At 40.5% G+C, this 12,451-nt stretch overlaps 1 protein-coding gene across 2 annotated transcripts in view; it reads right to left on the reverse strand.

Moving 5' to 3' along the window:
- Positions 1 to 6,305, reverse strand: part of slit2 (slit homolog 2 (Drosophila)) — a 463,208-nt gene extending 456,903 nt beyond the window's left edge. For both annotated transcript variants that reach the window (XM_063043381.1, XM_063043380.1), the window contains exons 1-3: positions 5,185 to 6,305; positions 3,133 to 3,204; positions 1,979 to 2,050 (exon numbers count right to left, since the gene is read on the reverse strand). In XM_063043381.1, the coding sequence (XP_062899451.1) occupies positions 1,979 to 2,050; positions 3,133 to 3,204; positions 5,185 to 5,378 (338 nt within the window). In that variant the 5' untranslated portion in view covers positions 5,379 to 6,305. The remainder of the gene's footprint in view (positions 1 to 1,978; positions 2,051 to 3,132; positions 3,205 to 5,184) is intronic.
- Positions 6,306 to 12,451: the final 6,146 nt, after the last annotated feature.

The following is a 12,451-nucleotide window of genomic DNA, read 5'->3' on the forward strand; positions in this document are numbered from 1 at the left end:
CCAGAACTGGCTTGCCCACTTGCCCACAGAAGGCAAAGAGTGGTTGTAGATGAGTCATATTCTGCATGGAGGTCGGTGACCAGTGGTGTGCCTCAGAGATCTGTTCTGGGACCCCTACTCGTCGAAATATTTTATAAATGACCTGGATGAGAAAGTAGAGGGATGGGTTAGTAAATTTGCTGATGACACAAATGTTGGGTGGTGTTGTGGATAGTGTGGAGGGCTGTTAGAGGTTACAGTGGGACATTGATAGGATGCAAAACTGGGCTGAGAAGTGGCAGATGGAGTTCAAACCAGGTAAGTGGTGAGGTGGTTCACTTTGGTAGGTCAAGTATGATGACAGAATATAGTATTAATGGTAAGACTCTTGGCAGTGTGGAGGATCAGAGGGATCTTGGGGTCCGAGTTTGTTGCCTGGATTGGGGAGCATGCCTTATGAGAATAGGTTGAGTGAACTCAGCCTTTTCTCCTTGGGGCAACTGAGGACGAGAGGTGACACGATAGAGGTTTACAAGATGATGAGAGACATTGATCGTGTGGATAGTCAAAGGCTTTTTCCCAGGTCTGAAATGGCTAGCACGAGAGGACACAGTTTTAAGGTGCTTGGAAGTAGGTACAGAGGAGATGTCAGGGATAAGTTTTTTCACACAGAGAGTGGCTACTGCGTGGAATGGGCTGCCAGTGATAGTGGTGGAGGCAGATACGATAGGGTCTTTTAAAAGACTTCTGGATAGGTACATGGAGCTTAGAAAAATAGAGGGCTATAGGTAAGCCTAGGTAATTTCTAAGGTACAGACATGTTCGGCACAGCTTTGTGGGCCGAAGGGCCTGTATTGTGCTGTAGGTTTTCTATGTTTCTATATATAGCTAGGATGCCTAAGACTTTTGCACAGTGCTGTAGTAATTTTATGTATTGCACTGTATTGCTGCTGCAGCAAAAAAAAAACAAATTTCGTGGCATATGTGAGTGATGATAAACCTAATTCTGATATGGGTCTCTATTGTGGACTGAGAGTGGGAAGGGGGCAGGGGAGAGGGAAATTATAGTTCGGAAAATGGGAAGGGAGAGGGAGGGAGCAGGAAACACTAGAAAGACATTCTGTAATGATCAATAAACCAATTGTTTGGAATCAAATTACCTTGCCTGCTGTATCAGAGCTGGATGTTTGCTCCCACGTCACCCCCTGCATTGGTACTCTTTCTCTGCCACCTGGCCCACACTCCTCCCATGACACTCCACCCTCACCATTCCCAACATCCTTTCCTCCCCCCAGATTGATAAACTCGCTGTCTGCTCCACATTGACAAGTATTATGTAAGTCTTAGGCACCCTAACTATATATACTATATGTGACTCAGACTTTGGTACCATATTGTAGATTTAAAGAACAATGTCCGTGTATCCCCAGAGAACAACTCTGTATATAAATTATATTAGATCAAATATTAGCCTTAAAGTTTAATCCCCGAAAATGCAGAGAATGAATCGTTGTACAGGGTTGAACACTGATAACAAGAACTTGCACTTGTATAGCAATTACAACAGCACAAAACATCTTAAAACTCCAGTGAAGTGGCCTATCAGCTGAAGAAAAATATAGAGCGAGAGACAATAGGACAGGTGATTAAAATGCATTAAATGGAATAGGAAATGAAAGGTTTTGAGAGAAATTGCTGAAGCAAAGGCCAAACAGAAAATTTACAAAATTCTCTTTCAATAGTTTATAAATACAAGGCATGTGTTTTAAGTTAAAACAGAGTATTTCACAGTTGATCTACTCTTTACAAGAGTATCTCCTCAATCACTGTAATATCATTGACATAGGGAGAATCCAGTACAGATCAAGATGAAGCAGGAAAACTCACAAAGGTGACAGCAAGCGTGAACTAGGTTGCCTTCTCTTCCTGACATGGTCATACAAAATGACTACATCTGAGTTTTTAGTTAATATAAAGTCCACGTGCTGGTAATACTTACAGCCTCTCCAGCTCCTTTAGATCCTGGAACGCTCCCCTCTCAATAGTAGTTATTTGGTTTTCCATGAGCTGTCTGTGGAGCAGATGACAGAAAATTGAAGCCATGACATCTTAATGTAATAAACAAGCAGACAGCCATTAACACCTCGAATAACTGCATTTCAAACATTAGCAGCAGACTATAGGCCGGCTTTGTCTGTTTTCACAGTATATCTACCCAAGTTTGAGATTTCACATCCAATTTGCTCTGCCTGACACATGAAACCCGTCCAATTACATGTGCAGAACTGATAGTATAGAGTGGGGGAAGGGAAACGTCCTATCACCAGCAAAATGGTTTTCAAACATTCCTGGTAACATGCTTTGGACAAAGCCAAGAAGTAAAAGAGTGAAACTAAACTATTTAGTTACAGTGTCTGGAAAACAGGGACAGGCGCATTTGTGTTGATTGTGTTTAGAATGACCAGCTCACCAAAACTTAGATTAATAGGGCATGCAGTTTCTACTATGATGTTTTTAAGGATTTTCACCTGGATAATAGGCAACCTAGAAAGTTATTGTTTCACCCATATGTTTATGTTCAAATATATGACTGAGATTAGCTATATTAATATTTGTGATTTAAGCAAGAATATTGTTTGGATCTTTGAGACCGCACTAAAAGTACAATACTGAAACTATTTGCTGAGTGGAATTTTGTCCTACTTCTCTAAAGCTGGTGTATTCTATTATTCATTACACTAACCACTGCAACAAAAAAAAGTAAAATATAGGCTTAGTGTGGGCCACTTGAGTTTGCCAAGTGTGCTGTCACGCTTAATATTAAATCATCAAAATAGCAAGCAGCTGAATCGTGTTTTCTCGAAGTAGGCTTTTTTTGCATGATGCAAGTCCCCATCATAATCAATAAAACTCAGCAGGGTTAAAAATGTTGGGGTCCAGAGCTTTGGGATATAGCCATTGTAGTCTCAACGTGTGCTAACTCACACAACGACTTGCTCTTGCACTTCATTCACAAGGGATTATTAAAAGTTGCATTAAATGTCAAGCTGTAGTTTTTAAAAAATGAAACACTGGTGGTAGAAATGGAACAGCTGGAGTAAGAAGTAGCAGAAATGTAATAACAGACTGTGCAACGGAAAGATCTGGACTTACAGAACTCGCATATGTCTTAATCCCGAAAAAGCTGATTTGGTGATCCTTGTGATGTTGTTCCCGTTCAAATCCCTGAAAAGAAACAATGTCAAAGTGGCTGACAATGAAGCAAGGGAAGACAACACGACAGGCTCATTATCATGTGCTGAAGCGTAACCAAGTGTGAAAAGCAGAGGCCAGATCTGGGCCCAGTTATTGATACTTCATTCGGTGATACTTGAGCTGTTTTTAGGTTTGTCTGGAACAGTGAGAAGATCAGGACGTGTCTGGTCCCCCACACGCCCCTTCCCCAAGAAAATAAACCGCCGCGCACACCAGAAAGGGGACGAGAACGAATTGAAAATACTTGCCCAGCAGGTCATTTCCTCTTTTTTTTTGTCTCTGCACACAAAATAAAAGAGGCTATATGTAGTGACGGCAGAATATTTAGCACAGTGAAAGAAACTCTGAAATAGTGAAATTTCCATCAAACACCCGGCGATTATATCGGGCTTCACTATCCGTGTCACTTTGGAGACATCACTTGTCTGAGCAAGAGGCAAGAGCAGCGGTTCACGTTTTGTGGGGAAACTGAGAAGGTGAGCAAAGGTGCAAGAGGAATGGATTTCAGAACGTGGGAACAATATGGCTGGAGGTGCATGTTAATCTGAATCCTCATCAACTGACAAGCACTGAGATAAACCTGCCTGAATCTCAGTAAGTGAGAGGAAAAGACTGTGAACTATTACCAGTGTCCATCTCCCATTAAAGAGAATTACCATTTGCTGCATTCCGTACTTATATGGAATTATAATTAATTTATAAGGGAAACTTTATGGGGAGATGGGCGTTTGCATTTGGGAAACAGGAAATGCAGAAACCCTGACTGTCATAGAAGATTTCAAACAAAAAAAATCAGTATTCATGAAAAAGTGTGTGTGGCTTTCGGCTGCGCGCAAATGTAGACTCTGACAGCACAGCAAGCCCTTGAAATTTAATCCCATCAAGCATCTGAGACCACTTACACACTCGCTAACTAAGCTCAATAAGTGTACAGTTCTTTCAAACCTAGTCAGAGACTGGAACAGGACGCGAAGACTTGCACAGGACACACCGCTGAAAACCCGCGGCGCACAATCAAAGTAAAATCCCATCGGCAGTAACTGGGGGGCGGGGAGCGGGGAATGGGCGGTATGGAGCCGCAGCTAGAGGAGTTGTACCCCGGGCCGCACTCTTCCCTTCTGTAATCTGCTGCAAGATATTTTATTTTTGGAACAGACTTGAGATGTCGCCCGATCTGCCATTCAAAATGAAATGCTGAGCAAGTTCGGATGGCCACGAAACAATTTCGCAGCCTCTAAGAAATTCTTTTCACCGCATCATGGAAATAGGTTCTGCTTAGCAATTAAAATTGTACAGTTTCGGGTGATAAGGGTAATGAAGCGACATCGGGGATTGATCAAAACATTTTTCCCGGCTGCCAAATTATTCTACAAAACGAGGCGGTTAGCAAGTAATAAACCCATTTTCAAAGTGATTTCAGGATTGCAATTGGCTCTCATTCTATACATCTTCCAGGTGTTTGATGGTGGATCAAACAGACCAATTCATGACCCCCCTTGCTCTCCGGTTTTGCAAACTCCCAGTGTCTCTCAGACTGGCAGGTTCGAAGCCGCTTCAGGCGGTGTGCAAATCTGACACTGTGCAATGACAATATTTATACCCTCGCACGAATCAAAAAATAGGCGCTTAAACCAAGATTCACCCGTAAATATTTGAATGTGCCGGCTCTATTGACCCTTGCAGGAGATTGTCTCCAGCATTAAATGTGACACGTAAATCGAGTCAGTTTCACACGGTCAAAGGGACAGACATGCATCTCCACACCTACCCTCTGCACCACAGTCAATCAGCAGGGAAAATGGCCAAACGCCACTCTCCGTGGACTATGTCAATAATGGCGAAATTCAGAAACGAAAGCTACAATGTGCCAGGGCCATAGTGTTATAAACGCAATAAAGAAATTGGAAGATAAAAGGCTAGGAAGGGTTGCTGCCAGGGATTTGTACTTACAGTCTCTCGGTATTCCTGGGGATGCTTTTAGGAACGGAGCGCAGCCCCAGTCCGTGGCAGTCCACAGCCGTCCCAGCGCAGGTACAGCGATTCGGGCAAACTTGGCCAGCAACTTCTTCCCAAGTACTCGTCCCGATCACAAGGAGAAACCACAGGAAAATCCCCCTAAATCCAAACCCACTTATCGCTGCCATCGGGAAGAGATAAACTTCGATCTTAAACAAAACGCACACACGAACAAGGAACGTTTAAAACGAAAGCCGAAGGTGGATAAATACGAACGGTTCGTTTCAAATCCGCCTTCCGAAAGCCACCGACCTTCTCTCCCAACTTTTTTTCTCTTTCTGTCCCGGTGCCTGGGTAGTCGTGTGTGCTGAGATTTGCAGGGCAGCGGTTGCTACAATCCCTGCAAACTCACCGAGGCCAGTTCCCAGACAATAACACGTATCACCAGCGCCTTTTCTATCACCACCATAGGAGGCTCCGGGTGTGAACGAATGCAGCCAAACCAAATGAATTATCTTGTCACCGAATAGCTTCGGATCGTTCGACCACAACAGCCTGGATGATTCAACAGACGGCGCCGCATACAACGCCAGATATTGATTTCCTTTCAAGCATCCATCAAGCTGTCACTGACAGTCATGAGAATCACTGAGGGGTTGGCTGGGGGAAGATCATACTCGCCCTATTCAAGCTCACCAGGTCTTGGCTATCACCGTGTTTAGAATTGCTTAAAGTCCTGATAACCTGTCCTTTTTTTTTCTTCTTTTAAAGTCCGGGTCCCAAGTACAATAAACAAGAAGTTCTTTTTTTTTCTGCCTCTCCAAGAAGCTGTTTGAAACCAAAATTTGGCTTTCTCTAGAAATCTCTTCGCTGTGCCCTAAACACCTGAAGGTAGGTGGGCAGTGAAACCAATGTTTGCATTGTTGCACTCTCAGCACCTATTTTTAGTTGCATCAGTCGCGACCGATGGTTGGTTTGGGTTTTGTTTTGTTGCTTTGACCCCCCCGGGTGTTAAAAGCGAGGATTAGAAGTAGCAGAGCAGCCGGGTGCTGTCACATGCTGCGAGTGAGCTGGTACTGGTGCTAGTGTTGGAGCAGGAGCTGCAGCCTCGCCTCCGCCGCCCATCTACCACACTCACAACGTTGCAACATTCGTCGGGCTCGGGCACGCGCTAATGTACCCGGGTCTCTGGCTCCGCCCCTTTCCCCGCCTTCCATCCTATTGGATCCCGTACGCCGGCTCATTTGCATACGGCGGAGACGCGATGCGGGCAACAATGGAGTGAATGAAGAGAAGTCCCAGCTACTGAATGGAGACCATGCGTGATTGGCACAAGGAGTGTTCATTAATCAAATAGTAATCAACTGTGTGTGTGTGTTTTATTTTGCTGTCTGTCGTGGTTACCCCTGCCTTTCCCTGTTCCATAACTGTTAAAACATGCGAAACACCTCTCCAGAATAAATGTGGTGAGCAAACAAGAGGTCCTGGTACGAGCGACAGTTCACTCTTGGTCATATATCTGAAGCATGTTTCGTTGAGATTATTATTAATAGTTCCCCGCCCAATACAATTTAATCCTATTTTAGGTGCAGCTTCATTCTTTGGTAGGGCGCTGCTCAATTCTTTTTTTCAGTTTTCGAATGTTTCTCCCCCAAATAAATGAATGAATTGTGACAACCCCATTCTTTTGTTTGCAAACAGCAGTCACGGACAATGTACGTCATTTTTCCAAGGGCGGTGCTATGCATAAGTAAGATAATAATGTCTTGTCATGTAATTAACCTCTATCTGTTCGCAAAGAAAAGTAGGTTTAATAAAATTCGGTGTCCATTATTGTTGAATACTATATATGGCGTGCAGATTCACAACAAAAGATCGTGAACAAAACGCAAAACTTACAGATGTATAGAAAAGATAGAGAATAACTGAACTGCGGGGAGAACTGGAAAATTCTATGAACCCATTAGATTTAGTTAGAAATTGAACTCAAAACTTAAGTTCGCTGATTTTTTATTTTCTTAATACACTGTAGATAATCTGCCAAAGTATTGCTGGTTAAAATAAATTCCTTTCCTTGGTTTCTTGTACGAGCTAGGCTCAACAATCTGTGTAATTTATTTAATAAACTGATAGAGATTTGCTTTGAGTGTCAAATACAGGAGCAGACTTCAGAGGTGGGGTAACCTCTAATATTCCAAGTGTATTAAATTCACTTTTGAAAATTATTTCAGTGCAGAACAAAATAAAAAAAACTTTCTATGGCACAAAAAAAAGAGATACACATAAAGTTGAAACAGTGCCAACTCTGGTTGAATTGTGAAGTAATTTTGCATGGTTGGAGAACACTGGAGTAAAAGTCCAATTCATCAAAACAACAAATCGTGACCACTAACAGTCATGGTAGGAATTTGCTGGTAGGGTTTGGACGGGAGATGCATTGGAGGCTCACAGACAATTGTTTGCAGACAGTAACATTGGTTTAACATCAAGTCTATGCAAAGTATGCAAATACATCCTCAGAAGCATCTGAAAAATTGTGTTCTCCTAAACTCCATGGCTTTTTGTTATACCAAGTGAAATGCACAATGAGTTGAACCTGATAATGAGGAGGGCAACAGAGAGGTTCAGTGAGTAAAATGAAGTGGATGGATTTCTATAAAACTTTCCATAAAATGCAATATCCAATTGAAGCTAATGGAGGAAAGGGGGTTGATAACTTGGGTATAGATACTATTAAAGCAAACAGGCGCTTTCCACTGAGGCTAGGTGTAACTGGAACTAGGGATCAAAGGGTAAAGGGGAAAGGGGAAATATTTAAGGGGAACTTGAGGGGGAAGTTCTTCACTTAAAAGATAGTGGAAGTGTAGAATAAGCTGCCAGAAGAATTGGTAGATGTGGGTTCAATTTCAACACTTAAAAGTAGTTTGGATAAGTATGGCCCAGGCATGGCTTGATGGGTCTATGCAGAATAACAGTTTGACATGGACTAGATGGGCCAAAGGGCCTGTTTCTGTGCATTACTGCTCTGTGATTCTAGAAAAATGGATAGAGATAACCTTTTCCCATAGAAGTATCAAGATCCAGTGGTCATACTTAAAGGTATTTGACAAACAAAATAGAAGTGACAAGAGGGAAAAAAAATTATGCACTATTGGTTAGGGTCTGGAAAATACAGCTGTGGTGGGTTGCCGAGATTGATTGTCATAGCATTCAGTAGGAAGAAACATCTGAAAGGAAGGAATTTAAAGAGCTTGCCGTGTGGGACTGATTGGACAGGTGCCTCACAGAAGTACTGTAGTTCTAACTCAAGAGGCATTTTGCAAACATTCTCTGATTCTGTGGTTGGATTAGACTCCTAAATTTCAAAATAAAAAGATATTACTTGACCTCAGAACTGTGGGGATTCAAATTAAAACATGGGATGGACAACAAATTGGCTGACGGTACAAAATAACATGTACATACTAAATATAATATTTTGGAATGGGTGGAAGATAGCAATTGTAGTTTCCCAGTCACTGCTGCCTTTGACCGCTTGTGTTTTAAATTTATTACCACAACTTAGATTCAGAAATTCAATGCACATTCTTAAGATTTGCATACTGTGATTGCTCAAAGGATGATGGAATGAATTACCTCAAGTAGGCAAGCAGGCAGAACGGTAGTTTATAAAATATAATGGGACAAAACCTTAAACATCTCTACCATTTCCAGGAACCATATTTACTTTATGTACAGCAGTGTATATGCATCAATAAAGACAATGGAACTATGAATTAAATTCACCAAAACATTCGAATACAAGTCATGTTCTAACTACATAGAACTCTGTTCAGATCACATGCAGTGCATTATGTCCAATTCTAGCAATCGATTGATTGAGAGATATCTGAAGCCATGCAGCAGGATAGATGAGAATGATGAGGTCGCTGTGTTATAGAAAGAGATACTCATTTAATATAGCATTATTGAGAGCCTCAGGATGTCTCCAAGTACATAAAGTAAACAAAGAATTTCTGAAGTATAATCACTGATGTTTTGTAAGAAAAGCAGCTGACAGTTTGCACACAGCAAGTACCCACTACATTATGACAATAACCAGGTCATCTGTTTTATTGATGTCAAATCCAGTATCATTATTTGCCAGGAGGAAAGATATTTGGGCTGTTGATGTTCAAAAGGAGGCATCTGTGAGATGATCATGTTGTGGTATAAAACATAATACAAAGTAAGAAATAGAGCTGGGGAGAGAAAAACAAATTGTAAAGGTTAAATTCAGAATTGATCTCAGGAAAATCTTTAACCAGAGTGAATAGATTTCAAGTCGGAAGTGAAGATCAAAACAAAATGCATTGAGGACCTCTGCCAGGTATGTCATTTTATAATTTCCAAGTGAAAGCAGAAGAGACAGAAATATCAGGAAAAATACAGGTTTCATTGCTGTGTGACTATAATCTGAAGTGCCAGTGGTTGTATGATAGCCACATGCCAGCAATCAGTAACACTATAATAATCTAAATGCTCCTTTACTCAAAGACTTCTGATCAGGGCTCAGGCACAGTAACTCCTGGTCTGCAACCAGTTTTTTTGTTTAGTGTTGTCCTAACTGGTTTCCAATAACTCCATCTCCTGCCTTTCATTAACTGGATTGTTGTGGGATTTGGCATGAAAAAAAAAATAACATTATACAGTCATCAAAATAGGTAGCACTGGCATGGCAGTACAAGGATATAATAAAAACCATTGTAGAACATAATTTTATACTGGTGAAAATCAGGCTGCTTGCATTCGTCAAATATTTGAGTGTGCAATATTTTCTGAATGAAAAAACCTGCACAGATTCAATAGAATAGCATCAGTTAATTTTTGTAACTAGAATTTATGTGGTAAAATGTACTTCACTCAACTACTGATATTTTATGCTTTTAGACGATAAAATGTTTCTCTCAAAATATAAAAATTCAAGTTCCATATTTTCAATAAGTGTTCTGAAAATAACGTTATAGGATGAAAAAATATTACCTATGTGCTTTTCTGTCTTAAATCTTACACAATTACAAAATATTGATAGGCAACCAAAATGTAGCTGGCATACGTTATTCAAGTGGAAATTATTCATCGATAATCAGAGTTGATAATTCTATAATGTAAACCATTTGATTATTTTAATACATGCCAATAACTGGATGGACCACAGTAACTTAAGAAAACCTTCTGCTTTGCAAAATTCTTTGACTTCCATACAAAGGCCTTAAACCAGGGGTTTTTAGCTTTTTTATGCCATGGACCCCAATCATTAACCGAGGGGTCTTTGAACAGCAGGTTGAAAACCCCTGCCTTAAACCATGCTGTAGCACATCATCATTATACATCTGAATCCATCCTGACATGAAGTGATGTTCCAATAATCTACCATGAGTTTCCCCCGGAGTACATGCTTTTTCCAGCAGTACAGATACTTTAATATACCCCCAATAAAATAGTTATCTGTGGGCTTTCCACAGGTTGGAGTGTTCACTACATTTAGATTTAATGACCCAAAAAGCAACTACCATTTACTGTTTATTTTTAATACTTTCTATATTGTAACCTATGGGGATAAGAAAGGAAAATGTGTGGTAAGTTTTTTCAGTAGGAAGTCATTATTTTAATGAGTATATACTATCAAAAGCATAGGTATATTAATTTTGCTACTGTGTCCATATCTGCTTCTGTGAAAATATGTTATCTGTGTGTATGTGTGCCTCAGGATATATACAAAGCTGTGCGTGTTTATTTGTGTGTTTGTGAATGTCAGAACATTTGCCCATTTCTGCTCATATGTTTGCATTTACATACATGGGTCTGTCCATATGTGTGCATAGGAATGTGAAAAGCCAAGCTCACTCAGCAATTACATTTTGGGTTTCCTTTGTGTTGTGTATGAGATGAGAGACAAAAATTGGCCAATGCTTATCTTCATATGCTCCTGGTCAGGGAATGATAAAAAATTTAATCTGGTGGAAAGAAAAATAAGCACTGTTTATTTCAATGTTAATTTTCTTGAGTTCAAGTGACTAACTTTACGAGCATATAAAATTATTAAAAGCATATTCTGCTTGTAGTTTCATGTTCAGATATAAATGCTCCGCTGGATATATTCTAATGGAAAGGAGAAAACATGGCATTTTACACTAAGACGAGTTTACAAATCAGCCCACTTTTGAAATAAGACTGTCCCATTCTACATAGGTGACTTCTGTGATTGATTTTGCTTTTATTCCACCTTTCTGAGATTTGCTTTTTTAAAAAAAATGAATTTTCTTCATTGGAATTTATTTCCACAGGGTCAGCCAACACCTCCCCACCCAACTCCTACTAAATGGCTAATTGTCGCATGCAACCTATACTACACCCCTGGAAGTGCATGTTAAACTAAGGCCATTCATTGGTATTATTTTATGCTCTATATCTCACCTCCTAATAGGGAAATAAGTTTCAACTGAAAAATAATTCATCCTGAAATTGTGCCATGGGACATTAGTGGATAACTACCAATATTTTCATCTGGAACTCACCTCCCCAGCATCTCACACCCACCACCCACCATTGCTGTTTAAGTGGAGATATGATTCAATTCAATTCGATTCAAAGCCCGTTTATTTTCAAAGAATGTATAAATTATACATCTTGAAATTTCTCTGCTTGCATGCAGCCACAAAGCAAGAGACACAAATAACCCATTAAAAAAAAAGCAAAAACCACAGTGCAGAGAAAGAGAGAGAGAAACACACGCACCAACAGAAGCAAGCCAAGAGCATTGCGAAGGAGACCGAGTCCCAGATCCACTCACGGAGCAGCCAGTGTAAGCCCAAAGCCCTGGTCCTCGGTTCATCACACCAGCAGGGCAGAAACGCACAGCAGCTGGATCTTGTTAAAAGTAGTTAAATATATCTAATAAAATAATGGAGAATGACTTTTCAATCATAAAAGTGTTTATCCACTTACACTGTGACAGGGCTGTGGCTTTGGAAATAATAACTGCTATTTTCTCAACATGTTTACCTCCCTTGGGTTCGACACCTATTCATTAGTAGTTGCTGAATAGTGACAAGTGGTAGGAAATCCATTGAGTTATTCCCTGTTCCTCAAGTGATGAAAGTAGTTCCCTTTATCTGATATTGCATATTTGAGCTCAGTCATCACAGGGTATTCTGCAGATCACTCTAAAGGCATTCGTCATTTATGTACCTTGGTGGTTAGCACTTTTATCATTTGTAGG

Source organism: Mobula hypostoma, chromosome 3, assembly GCF_963921235.1.
Source record: "Mobula hypostoma chromosome 3, sMobHyp1.1, whole genome shotgun sequence".
Lineage (NCBI taxonomy): Eukaryota > Metazoa > Chordata > Chondrichthyes > Myliobatiformes > Myliobatidae > Mobula > Mobula hypostoma.